This window comes from Manis pentadactyla, chromosome 11 (genome assembly GCF_030020395.1).
Source record: "Manis pentadactyla isolate mManPen7 chromosome 11, mManPen7.hap1, whole genome shotgun sequence".
Lineage (NCBI taxonomy): Eukaryota > Metazoa > Chordata > Mammalia > Pholidota > Manidae > Manis > Manis pentadactyla.
In genome coordinates, this window is record NC_080029.1 from 121397361 (window position 1) to 121417837 (window position 20477).

The 20477-nt window shown below is 53.6% G+C and overlaps 1 protein-coding gene across 1 annotated transcript in view; it reads left to right on the top strand.

The window, feature by feature from the left end:
• The window catches only part of CCDC33 (coiled-coil domain containing 33), a 102096-nt gene that overhangs the window by 45466 nt on the left and 36153 nt on the right, over positions 1-20477 (top strand). The window contains 6 exon segments of the mRNA XM_057489057.1: positions 315-406; positions 1529-1649; positions 7174-7303; positions 7935-8043; positions 8045-8066; positions 9048-9119. Coding sequence (XP_057345040.1) covers positions 315-406; positions 1529-1649; positions 7174-7303; positions 7935-8043; positions 8045-8066; positions 9048-9119 — 546 coding nt within the window.

Genomic DNA, 20477 nt, shown 5'->3' on the forward strand with positions numbered 1-20477 from the left:
GAATCACAGCTGGCGGAGCTGGGAGAGGCTGAGGGGTGAGTGGGGCCCAGTGGTGAGCAAGGGGTGAGAGCCAGGATCCAGACCGGGAGCTGCTTGGCACGGCAGTGCAGCATGTGGGGGCTGATGGGTGTCCTCTCCGCCTGAGTTCCCATTGCCCAGCCCAGGGCCTGAAGGAGGGCAGCCTTGAGCAGAGGAGGCAGGAGCAGGTGGGAACAGGTGCTGGGTGTGGAGGCAGGGATGAGCCCATTGCTGGGAGACAGAGGGCAGGTGGGCCCGAGACCCCCCAGGGCTCACCGACCTCCTCTCTTCCCCAGGTCTTTGTCCGGGGAGTCAACGAGCCCCTGGTAAACAACCCCAACCCAATGGTGGTTGTTGCCCGGGTGGTTCCCAGCTACAAGGATTTTAAGTGAGTGGGGCCCGGGTGGGTGAGGACGTGGAGGGAGAGGAGATGGCAGGGGACAGAGGGGGGAAGACTGTCATTGCCTCCGCAGGCTGTGACTCCAGGAGTCCTAGAGACCTGCCCTCCTGCAAGGCCCTTCAAACCCCTCCTCTGGGCCTGCGGTCCCAGGATGCTGTGCCCAGCCCCTGGAAAGGGCCCGTCAGACCTCTCCTGAGCGCAGCCAGCCTGTGGGGAAGGAGGGGTCCTCAGCTCCTCCAAACCTCCCCCCATCTCCCACCTGCCACGTCCCACTCTAGCTCGGGGCACAGACTCCATGGTGCTCATCCCCAAGGACACAGCCCGCGGGTCACCTCAGAACCTCATGACTTTAGCCCTGCCTAGAAGTCCCCTTGCACGCCCTCCTGGAGGTGTCCCCGTCTCCAGCCCCGGCTCATCCCTCCTCCCCACACCTCCCTTGGGCTTGGTGGATTCTCAGTCCTCAGGAAGGGATTCAGCCTGGTTGTGCCACTTGGTGCTGTACAGAGCCGCGAGGTGCCCGGGTGGACCCCTGGAGGATCCCTGACTCATCCATTCCACCTGTTGAGTTCTGAGGACCTGTGAACCCTCCTTGCTTGTTGGAGGAATGAAAATGGCTAATGAGCTTAGCCTGGCCCTCCGAAGGGCTCAGTGCACGCACACACGCACACACACACACACATGCACACACGCACACGCACACACACACATGCACACACACACACACACACACGCAACACACACCCTGAACCCTGCCTTTGCAGCCTCCCTAACCCCAAGCCTAAACTCGGGTGAGGCATGAGGCAGGGGTGCAAGGCCCATTTTAGCGAGAGGGCAGCTGTGTTCAGATGGGGCCGAGGCCATGCTGCATCGTGGGAAAGGGAACTGAGGGCTACAGCCCATCTCCTGACCAAGCAGGCCAGCAGTCACCAGGACCAGGGTCCATGGCCCTCCCAGTGTCCAGGCCTAACTAGGAGGGCCTCGTGCTCTCCTCCTCTCGTGCATCAGTCCGGAGTCCACGCAGGAGCCCTGGCAGCCAGGCTTGGGCAGAGAGCCAAGAGTGCTGGACTTCTGCAGCACTCCACGCTGACCCCTGTCTCCTTGCCTCCCCAGGGTCAAGCAGCTAAACCAGGACCCGGCATCCCTGGGACTGCCCATCACCCCACTCTCCTTCCCTATCAAATCCGTGAGGAGCTTTGATGTTCCTCGACTGGGCCAGAACGGGTGCCCTCAGGTAAGGCCCCCTTCCTCCCTCGCCCTCTCACCAGCTCATATCTCTCCTAACTCCCTAACTCCTAACCTGTTCCCCTGGTAAGTTTACTGACTCCTGCCGTGACCCAGGGCAGTAAGGAGCTGCCCTCAGGGAGCCTGTGATCTGGTGGAGGTACAGGGTCACATACCTGAAAATGGTGAACATCAACATAAGATAATATGTAATCTGACAACAAACCAGGAGGGACTGTCAGAGCTGTAAAATTCAGAGAAGACAAAAGGTCAAATACTGTCTGATTCCACTTACATGCAGCACCTAGAATAGGCAAATTCATAGAGACAGAAAGTAAAAAGGTGGCTGCCAGGGGCAGGGTGGGAGGGGAACCCGGGAGTTACTGTTTGATGGGTACAGATGAAAAAAATGGAATGATGAAAAAGTTCTGGGAAGACAGTGGTGATGGTTACATACTGCGAATGTACTTAATGTCACTGAACTGTACAGTTTACAAATGGTTAGAATGGTAAGTTTTATGTTATGAATATTTTACCCAAATAAAAAAATTATTTTTTAATTAGAGATGAGAGGGCTGTGGAGCCTGGGCGATTAGAGTGGGCACCCAGACACAGGACTCTTGAGTTTTTAAGAGGTGAGGGTTGGTTCAGGGCAATCGAGAACAAGGGCACAGGTGTGGAGATGGGAAAGTGGGGGGACATGATACACACCAGGTTGTGGGGGGGAGTGTGTTTGCGTGTGTCGGGGAAGGGCATGCAGATCATGGTGGGTCCAGGAGAATGGCCAGATTAACCCTCCCCCTTAGTCCACACTTCAGCAGGGGCTCGCTCTGCACGATGGCCCCAGCATTCCTAGAGGCCTGAAAGAACACGGTGCTGCCTGGGAAGTCCTTCCTGTTGTCTGCCCACCAATGTTCGTGTTTGGCCTGGAAAATATAGAATGAGGCACCGCTTCAGAGCCCCAGCCTTCATTTAAAGGCAAAGGCATTTGAAGAAGGCTCAGACATGGACAAGAGTGATGGTGGCAGGGAATGGTGGGATGAAGGGGGACCCTGGAGACAGAGGCTTCAATCCCAAACCAATCCTCAGTCTGATTTCCCCAGAGTCATCTCACACATGGCCCTGCATTTGCCCAGAAAATTATGAACCAATCAGCAGGCAGTCCCAAGGGGCAGGAGGTACTGGCTGTGATAATGAGGAGCCCCTCCCCACCTACAGGCCTTCTCTGGCTGCCTTTGCTGCTAAACTAGTCTGGGTGGGGGAGGTGCCCCTCGCTACAGAGACTTACCCTCCGTGCCTCTTGCATGTGTGGGGCTCGTGGCCAGAGGTGACTGCAGGACACTTGTTGAAGGTCACCCTACAAGGTGGGGAGACGTAGGAGTGGGTAGAGTCCTCCTTGGAAGAGACACCAGTCAGCGTCTTGCAGATCCCTGCCCGCTCCCCTCTCTGAGCTTCAGTCTCCCCGTGTCAGTTGAGGGGATGCAGGTTGGACGAGGTAACTTTTAGGACCTGCCTCTCTGACGTCATGCACGTCATGTGGTTTCCCACAGCTGCTTGTCCTGCCAAAACACTGTGGGCAGGAATTTGAGGGCCCTGCAGACCCCAGCTCCGTGACTTACTAGCTGTATGGCCTTCAGCAAGCTTTTCAATTCCTCCAGTTCCTGATTCGTCCCTTATTGGGCTGTAAGGAGAACTTAAGTGGCTAACCTGCGCAAAGTGACCTAGCCCAGAGCAGAAGAGAAATGGGTACCATCCTTTTCAGAGCTGCACCTCCCTTAGTGCCAAATGCCCCTGCTGAGGCCACCCTCGCTGTTGCCCTTATTACATTTGGCTGCTAGTTACAGAAACCCCAGCTCCATGGGCTTAATCCGTAAGGATATTTATCATCACACATGGCAAGGGGTCCCCATGTAGGATGCCGATAGAATTGGTTGATGCACCAAGCTCAGCAGTGTTCTCAAGGATTCAGAGTATTTCCAGCCCCACTGAATTGCATCTTCAGCTGGCTAACAACTCTTGGAGGAAAATGTTACAGGCACCCCCTCCACACATGACCAAGACAGGAGGAAGGGGAAGCCTCCCCCTTCACCTGTGGTTTTTATGAGGAATTGAGAACCCACCCGCAGCCCCTCAGCAGACCTCTCCCAGCATCCATTGGCCAGAGATGGGTTACAGTAGTGCTTCCCTCAGCCCATCTCTGAGGAGGGGTGACCCGACATCACCCTGCTGGTAGCTAATGCAGGCAGGTGTGGGCAGGGGCCACGAGGAGGAAGGGAGGGGAGCAGGGGAGACTGGCAGCCCTTGGTGTCACTTCACCAGGCTGGAGCCTGGTGACGATGGCAAACCTGAACTCTGACGAGAAGGGACAGGAAGGTTACGAGCCTAGGGGCTCAGCCTGGGGTGGGAGTTAGGAGTTCCCCCCACCCTGCACTTCTGGGAGGGGGTCACTGCCCAACCAGCTGCTGCCATTGGTCTAGCCTCCTGCAGAGCCCCTGGTGAGGTTGTCTGTGTCCCCTCATCTCCTCCCATCACAGCCCCCACCGCCAGACTGTACCCAAGCTCTCAGAGCCCCCTTTCCCACCCCACAGACGTGTCCCTCGTGCCCGCCTCATCTTCCCTTGCTTGGACAGTTGCAGCAGCCTCCACTCGGGCCCCTGCCATCCATCCTGTGAGAGGCAGCCACCGCGAGCCCCCGCCCAGGGCGGGCCCTTCCCTTGGACCCCTTGTCCTTGCCGCCAACAGCACAAAGGCCTCACTGTTGGCGAAGCACACGAGGCCGCGTCCCTCCAGCCTCCTGGCTCACGGCTGCAGTTCAGGCAGGCTTCCCGTGGCCCCGCTGACGGCTGTGCCCGCAGCAGTGTCTTCTTCCTTCCGTCTGAGGGACCCCTCAGCTCCTCCCTTGCCCCGTCAGCAGTCATGGCTTTCTCCTCGGGTGACCCAGTTCCCACAGCCCCCAATTTGGTTGGCCTCTGCCTGAATCACAGGGGTGTGTGTGTCCATTTGGGTGCATATGTGTCCTATGCCCTTGGAAGACGGTGAGCTCCAGAGGTGAGAGGCACCTGGCTCTAGCTCCCCCATATGCCCTGCAGCACCCCTAGGCATCTAGCATGGAGAAGCCCCCAATCAGCATTTGCTGAGTTCAGTCAAATTGAACTTTCACCTTCACAACAAAATCCCGATTGACTCCAACCCTCACAACAGCCTTTCAAGGCATGGAGCGTTGGACGTTTACCTCCTGAACAGTGACAAAACCAGGTCCCTGGGGAGGGAAGAAACTGCCAAAAGTCACACAGCAGGGCCGAGGCAGACCTGGGCCCAGAGAGCCAAGGCATCCTAGCTCCTCAGGCCCTACCCAGCACCACCTGCCGGCAGCTCCTCTTCCCAAAATGGGCTCAGCAGGTGTCTGTGGTGGGCCCCGGGGCCCATGTGTTGAAGGCTTTGTCCTCCAGGCAGGCAGGTCTACTTTAATGGCCGGGGATAAATGGCTGCTGAAGATCACAACTGAAGGTCAGTCAGGTCCTTAATTCCACAGCCTGCCTTGGCCTTCCCCATTGGCATTAGGGGGCAATGGATCCCCCTCACCCTGTCCCACCCTGCATTCCCCCCCCTCCACATGCCACCAGCACGTTCACAAGGACCCTGACATCAGACTCGGAGGGCAGCTTAAGAGCTGGATTCCTTGCCCCCCCCCCACTTACACATACACGAGAGGCTGACCGTCCCTCCTCAGTTCTCAGTCTGAAGGGACCTTTCCTGAGGCAGACACCATTTCTTGCTTTGTGGTCTCCATTTAGACATATTAATAGACCCCAGAGAAGACAGCCAGCGTCCGTTAAATACCCCTCTTCCAGGGTAGGGGCAAGGGATGGGGCAGCAGGGGACTGAGTTCCAGGTCCTCCTTGAGTGCCCCAGTGCCTGGCAGATGGTCCAGGCCATGCGCACGCCCTTCTGGCACCCAGGAGAATGGACGGGCTCTGGGATGCGCATGACTTGGGGATCAATCCCAAGCCCCACAGAATGCAGAAACCGCTTCTCTGGTCTGGCCTGGTGGCCAAGCAGCTGTCCCTGAGCTCACTCCAGGGCCCACTCTCAGGAACACTCCCATCACCCCAGTCACTGTCCCTGTGTTCAGAGCCCCTGGTCCCGAAGTGACTGCAGCCCATCTCCCCAGGGACAGAGGCAGCGGCAGACGCAGCTGAGCCTCGGAGACCTGGAGCAGGCACATTCACGTGACAGGCATCAGCGCCCTGCCGCTGGGGGGGGAGCAGGCCCACACTGATATTTTGCGATCCTGCATCAATAACTCCTGGAGCCAGCAGTGCATTTGTGCTGACCTTGTTGAGCAGTGACTGATTCCCGCAGGGAGCAGGAGGGGGGAGCGGCCGCCAGTGTTGCTGACAACGCAGCCACTTGGAGAGTCTGGAATGATGACCCCAGCACCTCCCTGTGTTGGGACAGCACAGGGCTGTCTGCTGGGGGTTACAGGCTGCCCCCCACAACCCTGTCTCGTTCCCCACTCACCACTTTCCAGCCTTTGAAGATGCTGGGCCTCCTCCCCCCGGAGTCCCTCCCCCTGCCAGGCATCCTCGGCCCATGCCATGCTTGGGGTTACCTCCACATTTTTGCTGGGGCTGTTTCCCACCCAGAAAAACGGCCTCCCTCCCTCCACCCTGCCAAATCGTCCTTCGGAGCTTCCTCTGGTTCTGCTTCCTGCAACATGGATTTTCTGACTGTACATGGGAATGTCTGCCTTGTCTCATTATTTAAATATTATGCACCTGTGGGCCCCAACTGCTGGTTTAGCGTGTCATCAGCTCCCCCAAATGCCAATGGCCCACGCTGGTGACCTACCGAGGCTCAGGAATCTGAAAACTTGTCATGTGGTCTCTGCAAGGGGCTGGGAGGCCTGTGTGGGGCACAGAGGGGCTGGTGACAAAAGTAGAAGTCGTTTCTAACTTGGCATCTATGACCCCATTAGCCATGGGTGTGAACACTGGTGCAGCTCTTTAGGAAAACATTTTTTCCAAGATGTATCAAGTGCCTTAAAGTATGTATTCCCTTTAACTCAGCATTTCCATTTGTGTAATGAGGAAATAATTTGAGATACAGAAATATGTGTCAAAGAACGTTCAATACAGTGTTGTTATAGGAAAACACAGACAGGGAGAAACCAGGGCACTTGAACATGAAAGACAATCCTGCAGATACTGAACTCACGGTTAACAGGTGTTACTTGTGACTGTTTTACTGTTAATTGAAAAAGGCAGTATGTTAGGATGACAATTATATACAAAATAGGCTTAGGAAATAACTAGAAGCACAGTCTTAAGAACAGTTGTCTGCAGTGTAGGAATTCAGGGTTTTGTTTTGTTTTTATCTTTCTACTTTCCTGTATTTACCAAAATTTATTCATTAAGTGTATGTTGCTTTTAAAATTGTGACATGTATAGACACACACACAAACAAATATCCAGGCGTTCCTTGATTTGGGAAAAACTGTGGCCTCACCACCTGTTCCCATCTTCTCCTTTCAGTTGTCCAAACCTGGGGGACCCCCAGAGCTGCCCTTGTGGAATCAGTCCTTCCTCTTCCAAGGCTGACATGGAGCCCCCAGCTTCTCAGAAGGCACAGCCCTGGTGCTGGAGTACTACTCCTCCACTTCAGGTAAGTGCCCCCCGGTGCCATACCAGGGCAGCCACCCATCAGGGCGTTCCATGAAAGGGCGCTCAGCCCATCCCACCTCTGCCCCCTGCAGGGATGGGTTTGAGGGCTCCCAGCTCCGAGGCAGCCTCCCAGTGCATGCAGACAGGTGGGGGAGCACCTGCCTGGCTGCCTCGTCCAAATGGCAGCTCTGGGACACATGGGCCCAATTCCCTTACTAGATCCATACATTATTATTGCCCTGCCTCTCCCTCCCCATGTGCCTGACAGTGAAGAGGGAGGAGATGGAACCCCAGGGTTCACAGCCTTGGGGGGAGACGGGATTCAGAGACCGGCTGGTCCCCACCCTAAGAGTGAAGCCCCCAAAGGGCAGACAAAGGTGATGCGTATAAATACCCAGAGACACGGACTATGTTTGGAGCTGGCCTTGAACTCAGGAAGCCCTGAAGAGAAGAGGAGCAGTTAGGATATCTGTGCAGGGAAAGGCCCGGAGGCAGGAAATAGACTGGCAGTGAGGATGCAGAACTAGATGCCAGGTACCCGAGGATGGGCTCTGGTGGGGCCGTAGACGCTGCGACCTAAGAAGCCTGGGGTAGGAGCTTTGGTGGGCGGCCCAGCTGGTCTCCCCCCACAGTGAAAGGCAGTGAGCCGTGGACCCTCGGCGAGCCCCTGGGCACCTCCGTGTTGCCGCTAAAGAGCCGTTTGTACCGCGAGACGCTGACAGGGAGAGACCTGAATGGGCTGCGCGGAGAAGCTCCCCATCGCTGTGAGTCCTCTGCCCGGAACCAGCCCGCGGTAGGGCCTCCTGGTCCCACCCTGCCCCTCCCGGCTCCACGCCGCCCCGCCTGCACAGGTGAATCTGGCTCCTGCGGCAGCTTCCTCCAGACTCTGCCCAAGCACACAAACCACTGTCAAGGGTAAGGAGCTCCCCCACTACCAAAAATCGGTCTTGCCCTGGGCTTTTGAGGCAACTGCCCCCAAGCAGCTTGAGGAGAAGCACAGGGAGGCCCCCAGGGACAGCAGGAAGAGGCCAGGCCTTGAGGCAGCCAAGCAGGGTTCAAATCCCGACTTGCCAGGGTCCTTGCTGTGGAACCTGGGGAAAGCTACTGGACCTCTCTGAACCTCAGAGTGCCCATCTCTGAAATGTGGGCAAGATGCCCGTATACAGTCTCTCTGTATAATAGGAGCCCAGGCTCTAGAGCCAGAGCCAGGCTGTCTGGGTGAAACTCTGATCCCCCCCCATAGCCAGCTTGCATGACCAGGGGAAAACTGAAGTATCAGTGCTTCCGTTTCCTTGTCTGTAAAATGGGTTCATAGTAATAGTACTTTTCTCATAGGGTTGCTGTGAGACTTTTTGAGAAAATACCAATAAAGCACTTAGAACAGAATTAAGTTCTTGAAAATAAAAGTTAATAAGAAGTTATCATCATTGTCTATTTCTATGTTACCTTTTTTCCTAAAATTCTTCTGGCCATCCTGACCTAACAGACCTCAACAAATGGGAGCCTCCCCGCTCTGCCGGGAGGCAAGCCTGGAGGTACCAGTCAGGTCTCGGATGGAGCTGAGAAGGGTGGTGGGGCGGCAGTGGGGGTGAGCGGAGGCAGGAGACCAGCCCGCACCTCCCTTCCGCTCTCCAGGCACAGCCCCCCGCAGGCACCTACCTTCCTGGGGACTCCAGAGCAGTGGGTGGAGGCGGACGCAGAAGATGCGTTTGCCAAGGGGTCTGACTGGCCGCTTCTCCTCCCAGGATACGGAGCTGAAAACCATAAACGGAGAGGCCCCCACAGTGGGCCTGTCCCTCCAGCTGCTTTCTTCTGAGGTAAGACTGCGGGTCAGAAGGCGGCCATGTGCCAGTTCCTGGGCCCTTCAGGGTGCCCCAACCCCCTTCACGATTGTTGCCATTGTTGAGAGGCGAGGGCCGGGGCTTCCGGGTGGAGGTGGCCGCTGCTTTGAATGGAAGTGTCTGAGGGTGATTCGAGGATCCAGAAAACCACAGGGAAAGCTGAGATTACAAAGAGGAGAGCTGAGAACAAAGGGCCACCCAGACCAGGGAGTCAGCCTCTAACCTCGCCCGTCCTGGAGCACTAGGATAAAGGTCCCGTAAGAGTAAAGAGGGACATCAGCTTCTGTTGCTGCGGAACAAACTACCACAAACTTGGCGGCATAAAACAGCACCCATTTAGGAGCTCACGGTTCTGTAGGTGAGCAATGTGACACACAGGGCTGAAATCAAGACGCCGGCAGGGTCGTGTTCCCTTCCGGAAGCTCTGGGGAAGCACGCACGTCCAGGCTCACGTCAGCCGCCATCAGAATCCAGTTCCCTGTAGTTGTGTCTGAGGTCCCCGTTTCTTCCCTGGGGGCCTCTCTCAGCCCCTGGCGGGGGCCTGCTGTCCCCCACATGAAGTCCTCCTCCATCTGTAAGCCCGCAGGCCTGCTGAATCCCCCTCACACCTCAAAACTCTCTGACTTCCTCCTCTATCAGACGCCAGAGAAAACTCTCTGCTTTTCCAGGGACTCATGACTAGAGCAGGCCTGCTCTGAAAATGTCCCCATCTTATGGTCAACTCTTCACTATCCATAATCACAGGAGTGACAGCTCATCGTCACCGGTTCCAGGGAGAGGGTGTGGAATTGTGGGGACACACTTTTTTGGAATCCTTCCCACCACAGCTGGCTTCATCCAAGTGGAAAGATATCTGGGCAGAGGCCTGCTTGATGGATGCTATCTGTTCCTCTAGACAGCGGTACCTGGGCTTCAGTCCAGACTGGACCCTGGTCACCTAGCTCCAGTGCACCTGGCAGGCACCTGCAGCAACTTTTCCACTTGCCTCTCCATGGTACTGGGATAGGCACAAAGCTGGGATGTGGACAGTTTGGGACTGATGTCTGGGTCAGCCGATGTCCTGCCAGCTTCCCGTGCTGGGAAAAAACAGCCACAACAGCTCTGGGGTAATGCTTGGCCTTGTGACCTTACCCACGAAGAACACAGAGAATTCCATGGTGTGAGTAAGAGGTATACATCAGGATGTACCCTCCTTAAAATGTCTCCCAACGGAGCCTCCAGTGAGTGCCCCAAACCTCCATTAGCACTCCCAGCTGTGGAAGGCTCTGCATCGCCCTCTAGAGATCCCTCGTGAGAGATGGTTTGTGAGATAAACCTGACACCCCTCCCCCATTACCACCACCACCAAACCAGGTGTAGGACCAAGAAGGTACTGAAAGAGGGGGACACAGAAGCAGCAAAAGACCCCAAGGAAGAAACGGTCCTTGGAGAAGAACATCACAGATTTCCCAGATTGTCACTCACCCTTCCGCAACCTCTTCTCAGGTCTAGAGCCTGCCCGTGGCCTCTGCCAGCCCCTTCCTCACCTCCCCCTGCTTCTCGCCCTTCACTGGGGCACATGTGTCCTGAGGACCAAAAGGAGCATCAAGTGCCCCTGTCCAGGGCACTGGGGGACCCAGGCAGGCAACAGGCAGGTGGGCAGGCCCCTTCCCCAGTTGCCCAGGGGCTGGGCACAAAGGTCTCAGTGATGAATTATTCACCGGAGCTGCACTAAGTGCAGAATTAATCCCTTTCCTTCCAGCTGGCGGCCTCACTAAATTATCCCTCCAAGTCATGCGGGAAAACGTTGCTGAATTCATTTAGCTGCTGAGTGTTTTGATCTGGGCCTTGTGATTTTAGCTTCCCCTTCCCCCAGCCCTCCTCCCCCTGCAGGCGGGTAAAAACCTTTCAGTAATGGATTTCTGAGAAGAAAGGAAAAGAAAGGGGATCAAGATTGGGTGTGTACCAGGAAAATAGTACTAGAGGAAATTCAGAATCTGTAGCCAAGAATTCATACATATCTACACATGCACACTCTCTCACACAATCAAACACCCACACACAGATAGTCATGTATGCACAAACATGTACACACACACTCTTTTGCATGGTGCACACGTTTAATGGTATATACACGCTCGTGTACACAGGCAGACTGATGCACAGACATTTTCACACTCACATTGACACACACACAAGCTAAATATCTTTGTGACCAAACTGTTTCTTGGTGAAACTGAGAATTGGCCAATAACTGATTCACTTTGATTTGAGAATCTTGAAGTCCAATTTGGGGGCCTGAATATGAAGTACTAATGCAGAGTAAGGTTCTTGCAGCCATGGCACCCATCCATTCATTCTTCTATTCCCCATATATTAGATGAGGACTAGAATGTTGGCTGCCCTTGTGGGTTGCAATGAGGAGAGGGAGGGGCCGGCAGCCGTGGAGCCCATCTAGCTTGAATTCACCCTCATCAAGTTTGGACATGGCTTTCCACTCGTATCTAAGCCCTTTCGGCATCCTTCCTCCTAAAGGATGGCAGGAGAATGCTAAGAAGTGATGCCTAGGTCAGCCGGCACTGCAGCTAACCGTGAAGGCCTGTGCCCAGCTCCATGCCTTGCCACCACCCTCACCGTCCTACCACCATCACCCTCCAAGCAACTGCAGACACTGATTGAGCTCCTGCTGGGCAGCAGCTACTGTCCTGGTTTTCAGGATCTGACACTGAAGAAGACAGAAAGAAGGCCCTGTCTTCATAAAGCTTGCATTTTTAGAGAGCGGGCAGTGCGGACCAGACAAGGAGCAAATCAGTTCATGAGCAGATACCAGCTCCTGAAACGAGGGGACGTGATAGAGGGTGTGTGGACAGGCTCTGTGGGTTTGGCTGCTGAAACGGACCAGGCTCCTTCTGTCTTACTGTTCCATCCGAGCTGATGTCTGAAACTTCATGATAGAAGGAAGATACCTGGGCTTCGTCTCTGCATTCCAGCCTGTGAGACCAGAAGCATCAATTCTTCCAGCATTTAATGAAACACTGCTCAAGGTTCCAGGAACCACCCCTGCAGCCTGGCGGTCTCAGAGTCTGTGGACACGCCGGCTGCAGGGGAATTATGATAATGAGTTTCTCAGGGCTCCTTGTCCATGTGGCCAACAACACCATCTTAGAGGCAACTCCTTGCACATGGTCAGATGTGCTACAGAGAGGAAATGCTTCAGGAAGAAAGAATATGCATATTCTGTTTGGATACCTCCTCCTACTCGGGGACACAGTCTCTTTCCCATGAGTCTCCATGGGACAGCAGGGACCATTATGCTTAATTGACATTTTGGTGGACACAGTCTCCCCACACACACTGCTTCCACATCACCCACCGTCAGAGCTCTAGGAGATAAGAACATTGTGGAATTTCCAAATAGTCAGGGACCACAGAGGCGTCTTTCAACAGCCCACCCTGGACAAGAATCTCCTTGACAACGTCCACCATGGCCAGTCACCCCAACTGCTTCTCTTGCTTGGCCATGACAAGGAGCCCATTACCTCCAGAAGCAGCCCATCCCATGGCTCAGTGGCTGCAACTGATAGAAACACTCACTCCACATTGAGCCCACCTATTTCCCAGGGCTTCCCTCTGCCCCAGACTCCTGGCTCAGCCCTTTGGGGCTACAACACAACCCCAGCAAGTCTCCTGTTCTGGTTCAGGGGAGACTGGCACCTAGTGAACGGCAAGATGGGGTGGCTCCTGATTTAGGATACTGTGCTTGACGCTGGTTCTGTTGTTGAATTTGGTTCTGTTAAGCTTTTAACCTCTGGGGGAACTTCTCTACAGACACCGGCTGCTACAGTCTTCTGCCTTAGTCTTGAGTTTTGTGTGTGGATGAGCCCATGTATGGCTACACAAAGATACACAAAAACTAGAAAACATGTGCACCCACATATACAGAGAGTGCTTGCCTTTATTGCCCATTCAGTGGGGGCTGGCCTTGGAGGTCCACCAGGCTATAAGAACCCATGAGCCTTTGGCTACTGCACATACACATACACCAGTAAACCTTTGGTCTCTTCCATTTCCCCTCTGATGTCAGCCTCTTCTCTTTGAAGAGCGTGATCTAGTCCACCAGGGAGTCTATGCTTCTCCGGGCTAAGCAGCCTGCCTCTTTTAATGAACTGGTTTCAAGATCCCACAGCATCCTAGGTACCCTCCAGCTCATAGGCAGCCTCTTTGAAGTATGCCCACAACTGACCAGCTTTCCTAGGCTGACACATGTGGACTGGAGCCTGGCATGCACGCAGTAGGTGCTCACTGTGCCAGCGCCTGCCTTCTTACCTGGAAGTGCACCTCTGTGAGATGGGACAAGTCCATGCCATCATCAGGATGTGGGCAGCATGTCCCCTCCTGGGGCTAGGACTTGGGATCCAAAGGTCACCTAGGCAGGGCACCAAGCAGAGGTAGGGTCTCTCAGAAGGGTGCCACCCCCTTCTTAGCCCACAGCCCTGAGACACGCTGGGAGTACTTGAAACCCACCAGCTTCCTTGGATTTGGGCACAGGGAGGGTGCATTTGAGGAGAGGTGGAGGTGGCACTTGCTGCCACCCATGGAGGAAAGGGGCAGCTTCCACAGTCCCGTCTGACCCTCCACCTCCCTGTTCCCCTCACAGGGTGGGGTGCCATGCGAAGGCCGGCCCTGGTGTTTTTATTCAAACCAGTTACACAGCTCTCTCTAGAGACCAGTCCAGAATGGGGACAAGTGACTGTTTATCAAATGTGGAGGGGAGGGCAAGGGACAGGCAGAATTATGCTGGCTTTTGATGAATTTTGATGAATTTCTTTGAAAGCTACACATGACAGCCCTGGACTGGTGCTCAGAAAAGCCCCACCATAGACCTGCCTCCCTCCCCTCACCAAGCGCAGCTGCCAGGAAGGGCCAGTGTCCAGAACACAGCTGGCACCTCAGCTATCCTCTGGAAGGTTCTGTCCCCACCCCCAACACTCCAGCTCTGAGAACACCACCATAAGAATGATGGTGGATCTGGAGAAGGAGACCCTTTCCCCTCCCACAGCCTCACAACAGTCCCCCTGTCTTCCCTTCCACCCCCAGGTCCCTATCCTCCTGTCTTCTCTCTCCCAGATCAGACAGCAGGAGAGAAACAGGCCTATCCCTCCCCAGCTCGCAGGTTCCCTCTCCCCACCTCAGATTCTAGGCCCAGCTCAACCCAAAGGAATCTGGGGACAGGAGGGTGAGAGGTGAGCACCTGAGCTGTTCCAAGGCCAGCCTGGCTCTTGGCTCACCGACCCGGAGGAAGAGGCTCCTGCTTGCTTCTCGCAATGCCTGGACCCCTCCCAGTGGAGCTCCATGCCTTGGGGATAAACAGTGCTCACCCCACAGTCTCTTGGTTATCCTGTAACTCCCCCCGTGTCTCCCCACCTCAGAGAGGGAGTTTGACATTCCCTCCAACACAGACTCCACTTGCTTTTTTCTCATAACAGGGAGCTCATTACCTCCCAGGAAGCCCTCTGTAGCCCCCCATCAGCTCCCTTGTAAACCTCTTCTTCCTGCGTCTCTCCAGTTCCCTCCCCGACCCTGCCCATCCCTTCCTAAGGGCTCCAGAGAGGTCAGCTTCCATATCATCCCTGCTGATGTTTGTATACTTGTTGAGTCATCTCCAGCCTGACCAACTGCCTTCCTCTGACTGCTCTTTGTCATGCCTGGTTTCTGCTTCTCTCTCATCCTCTTGGCTATCTCCTCTTGACAACACCCTTCTTAAAGTGTTCCCCCAAAACTGTGGAGCTGGATCATCATTGGTAGACAGAAGAGGAACATCACCCACTTTCTCCAAACACATTCTCCCCTTTGGTGCTGCCAAAGTCTATCATTTGCTTTATTACCAACCAAGGCCACAGGGATCCACTCACAGAGCCTGGGAGTTCTAGTCTGACATGTGAATCATTGTCTGACAACACATCTTCACCTTGAACTTCTGCTGCTCTGTTTTGAACTTAGGCAGGGCTTCTCTTCTCTGTAATGCTTCACGTTCTTATTAGTCATAACCCATTGTCTGGGCTCAAGATCATTCTAGACCCCGATTTTATCATGCATCACAGTCCCACCTCCACCCCCACCCCAAACTCCAGGGTGGTCAGGACACTTTCAGTGCTGTGACGTGCACTAAAAAGTGTGTATCCTTAGATCTGGGTTTGAATCCTGGATCTTCCATTTGCTTTTATCCACCCTGAGCCTCACTTTCCTTATCCACAGAAAGGGGGTGTTATCCCTACTGTCCTGGAACATGATGAAAGTTGAATGAGGGAGCATGTGCAAGTGCCCAGCATAGTGTATGGCAGACACAGTAAAGGGAGCACTTAGCATTGTTCACGCAAGTTGCTGACAACATGCTGAATTCATCAAATTCATCAGGGATGAGGACAGGGCTTCTGGGGGAGGAGAACGTTGGAGCCCTGCTAATCCATCACTCAGCGCCCACCCTTCATTGACAGCTGCTCCACCAGATTCACATCCATAAGGACATCGGGAGGCCTTATCAAGTGCTGAAGATAAATGTCAGCAGCACCACATTTTTCCTCACAGCAATTTTTCAGGGAATAAAAAGATGGAGAAGAGACAGACAATCATCTCTCCAGAAGCCAGCCTTGCTGAAGCCCCCAGTGTACCCTGCCCTGAGAACTATGGAGGAGATGGAGAAAATGAAGACTTGTTTCCTGGACTATGAGCTCCCAGGGCAGGGTGGACAGAACTAGACCAAGAGCCATACCAAAGGTTCATCTCAAATGCCTCAATACCACAGAAACCTGTATTGCCTTGAGAATGTGAGCCTGCAGTTCCCAGCCAGAGATGGAGTGTATTGGGTCGGGATGCAGGGATGGCTAAGGAGACTGGACAATTGGGCCCTCTCCTGGCCTTCTCTGCTCTCTCATGAGCCCATTGCAAATTGGTGGATTGAAGAAAGGGCAGCAGAGGAAGAGATACAGGACAAAAGCTTCCAGATCAAAAAATGGGGGGTTTTTTTGAAAATGGGGGCTGCTCTTTGGTTTCTCTCCATCTCAAAGCCAGACTACCATAGCCTAGACCTCCCTTCAGCCAAACCAGATGGACGTATGGTCCAGCCAGTGTCATTCAGGCATGAATTCATTAACCACTTATTAGATTCCTAACCTGTGCCAAGCAGTAAATCACCCCAGTAGATCATCACCACCCAGCTTGCTAAGGGTTCTAGTTGAGGTAGGTGCATTGAGCCTATGAAGGCCAAGGGAGGAGTCATAGGAATAATGGTCTGAGCTCTGCCTCAAAGAGTGGCTTGGAAATTGGCAAAGCAAGGGTGCTTCAGGCAAAGGGAACCACAGTGCAAAGCCTTGGTGGCATGACAGTGTCTGGAGCACATGGGACATCTGGAGCCCATTGTGGGCAGTGAAACTGGAGAGTTGGATGGAGCCTAGATTGCAGAAGGCCTGAATGCTAGGATACAGGGTTTAAACTTTGTCATAAAGTGAAGGGAAGCTAAGGGAGGTCTTTGAGCAGCAGTAGGCTGTGATCTGACCTGTATGTTGGAAAGGTCTCTAGAAGTAAACAGGGAGAACCCAAGGGGAAAGATTAAATGCAGAAAGACCAGGCTTCAGGCTGGCAAGAGTGAGCCCATAGCCTATCCACTAAACTATAATACCAAAACCCCTGCCAGAATTCTTAAAAATCCTTGCCACTGCCTCCCCGCCCTGAACCCCTGAATTTGCTTTTAGATTAGCCCTCTGACACCATTTTCTGGAGAATGAATCATGGCCGCAGTGAGGATTAAAATTTGGGCCGTTCTTGCCTGGAAGACAGACTCAGAGCTTCAAACCCCACTGCAGCTGCAGGACCATGCCGGAAATGAGGCTTTCAATATGCAGGGGAGGCGGCAAGCCCTCGTGGAGGGGCCCGTTGTGTGAGGCTTGTCTTCAGCTGAAGAGATAAGAAACTACAACAGCGGCCACAGGAAATGACAAAGCAGTGGCTGATCGGGGATCGCTGCACAGGGCTCATTATGGCTTGCCAGCAGGCGAGACACCCTTATCAAGAAGAAAATTGCATCAGGCTTCCTGAATTACTTGCGATTGGAAGCAGATTTCTTGGGACGCACTTTGTTAGATACCTAATGAGGGGGATACAGGCAGGCAGAACCCAAAGCTGGCAGGGAGGGGGGGCAAATGTCTTTGTTAGACAGAATTTGTCAGTTTCCGCTCCAGGCTCCCTGGGGAGGGTTCAGGGCCAGCTAATTGAATTAAGAGCAAGTGCGCTCCAGTGAGGAGGCTCCGGGCGGCGCGGGAGGCGGGCAGGCCGGAAGGCGGGTACTTTCAGTACCAAGGACAGCAGCTGCAGCCTGGCTAGTCTGTAATTGCCGAGGCCGGCTGGAACTGTTGCATTTTGCATGATCAGGGATCTAGGGGATGGAGTGGGTAGGAGGGAGGCAGGAGGAGGGAAAACAGGTGACCCAAGAAGCCTTGAGCCTGTCATGCTATTGGCCTGGTCTGTCTCAACAGACCCTCCTCTGCAGGCAACAGCGAGCCCTGAGCGGCATGAGGAAGGTCTTCCTCCCATCACGGCATTCGTATGGTGTGGGGCAGCTGCAGCAGCGCAGGAGGCGATGGGCTGGGCACCGAGTCTGAGCCCGCACGTGGCCGTGCATCACTTTGAGCTCTCAGAGTAGCTCTCTAATTACAGCCCTAATGAAGCAGGATGTGCTGCAGCCACGGAGCCACAGAGTGAGGGGCCACTTGCCAGCCCCAAGGTGCCTCAGCAGACCTGCAAAAATAGAAAAGCAAATAAATAAGCTTGTGGAGTGGGCCAGCAGTCCCCACCCTGGGCTTGAAGGAAAAGCGGAGAGCTAGGCTAGGCTGGACCTGAATAGGGAGGAGTTAGTCCCCAAAGCTCCGCCTCTCCCTGTAGCCATTTTAGCATTGCCTCTCCCCCATCCTCCGCACTGACCCACTACTTCCAGCAGTCCGATCCCTCCTTGTAGTCTCAGACAACCTCCCTTCCCATTGGGAACAAAGAGGTAAAGTTTTTCTATAGATTTTTCTATAAGTCAGCCCCCTTGGCCCCAACCCCAGGCCAGGATAGATCCTGGCAAAATTGATTGGGGCGGAGGATTGGAAATGTGGGCAGGAGACCTGCAGGGACGGGGGTAGGCGGTGGGGAGGTACTGATATGCAGCTGCGTGGGAGCAGATACAGGCCAGGGCCGGCACGGCAAGGGCAAGGAAGAGCAGAACCACTGAGTCTGGCAGGAGCTACAGGAAGAGCAACCGGACATCAGGAAGGGGAGGAATGGGCAGAATAGACCAAAGTCCATAAATACCCTGCTTTCCCTTCCCTCCTTCCCAGAACAACTCCCTGCAGCCCAGAGACTGATGGGTTGAAGGCAGGGGTCTGGACTAGTCAGTCTCATTGTTTTTATCTTTGTGATGAAATTAAATTAATTATACATAATACATTTCAGAATCCACATAGAAGTACCTGGTGAGTACCGGTCCAGCTCTGATCACAGGCCCAGGAAATGTCAGCTCTGGGTCACTGAGCTGACCCAGCTGGTGCTGGAGCCACACAGGGTGGATTTCAGGGAGACGGGCTGTGGGGGAGGGGCCTCCCTCAGCAATTGTCCCTGCTTTCAGAACTGATGGGGGCACCTCTGGAGACCTCACCCTTGATTTCATTACTTCTACTTCCTCCCCTAAATGGATTAGATGGCAGTCTATGAAATCCAGGGCATTGAGATTGGCTTTCTGCCTGGAAATGAGGAGAAATGGCCTGATTCAGCATCTCACCCCAGCCCTAGGGACTACCTGGTCAGTAAGGAGTTAGTCTTGGCCCTGGCTAGCTACCCTTCCTTCATTCTCTTGCATCCATCCACCTACCCGGCCATCCAATATGCATTCTGTACTTACTTCTGCTACTGCAGCCAATCTGCTGTTCTGCTGTTCTGAGCAGGAGACAGACATGGTGCTTTCTCCTATCTAAAACACACAGACAGCCAGAAAACCCTAAACCATCTAACACAGATGCCACACAGAGGTACCACAGATTCTGAATGAATCTTGCCCTCTCAAAACCACAGCTACTGAGAGGAGCATGTGAGAGAGACAGCCAGGCCTAAGGCCCAGGGAAAAAGCAAGCCCGGAAGTACAGTAGGTACATATTCAGCCTCAGGGTGATCCCATGATTCAGTCTTCCCATTCTAGGAATTTTCACATAGCTGCTTTCTCTTTGGAATTATCTATCTGTCCTTGTACCCATTTGATGGGGGGTAAAAATAGGCCCAGGCTGGACTGGATACCTTTGTATTTGTATGGCTGTCCCTTAACTCTAAAAGGCTTCATGTTAATGAATTTCTGCACACCAAATTTTATTTTAAAGGGCATAAAGGAATCATTATTTAAGGATCCCAGTGGTAAAGTGAAGGGTCCTTGTCCCCGTGCATCTGGTTCATGTGTTTGGATTTCTCACACAGAGTATTCTCCCAAAGAACAGCCCGTTATAATCTAATCGTTCTCACTCTCTTGGCTCAGGGTCAGACATTTGGGTACTTCTAACCCTAAGCACATCTGTCCTGGTTGGCACTGTGCCTGCTGTTCTATTTGATTCTAGCACAATACTCTAGGCAATAGCATATTTGTCTGTGTGGCCGAGAGAGAATTTCATCAGATGATGTAGGGTGGAAGTGGGTCACCCTTGAGGCCCCTACAAACCTGAGACTGAATAATTCTTTGAACAATGGGTATGTTTGTGGCTAACCACAGGTTTCTAACAGAGCTTTCAAGTAACCTCTCCCCAAAGGGAATATAAGACATGCCTCTAAGCCCAAAGAAATTAAAGTTTTGTCAGGAAAACAAAAATGGCAAGTAAGCCTGGAATTAGAGAACAGTGTACCAGAGGGAGAAGCCCTTGGGCTGGAAGAACCCAGAAAGCTTTGAGCAAGTGTGGTTGGAGGCCATCAAGCCTTCCTGGAGGGGCTGGTATTTGAGTGGGGTTGAATTCTGAACAGAGATGAGAACAATAGTCATGCTGAGGGAGGAAGAGGAGAATAGAAAAAGGACATGGAAAATGAAAAGTCCATCAGAGTAGAGAGAGAAGAGGCTGTTGAGTGGGTGCTAAGATGAGAGGATGGCCAAGAACATTGACGGGAAAATAAGTCTGCACACAGCCAAGAGGGTCAAAGCAGTGTGGAGATTTTAGAATCTCTACCAAGTGTGGGAGTCATAGATGGCATGGGTTATTTATCCTTTCAACAGATATTTACTGAACACCTACAGTGAGGCAGACAATAGGGATTAGACAAGATCCCTCTTTACATGTAACATATATATTCTAG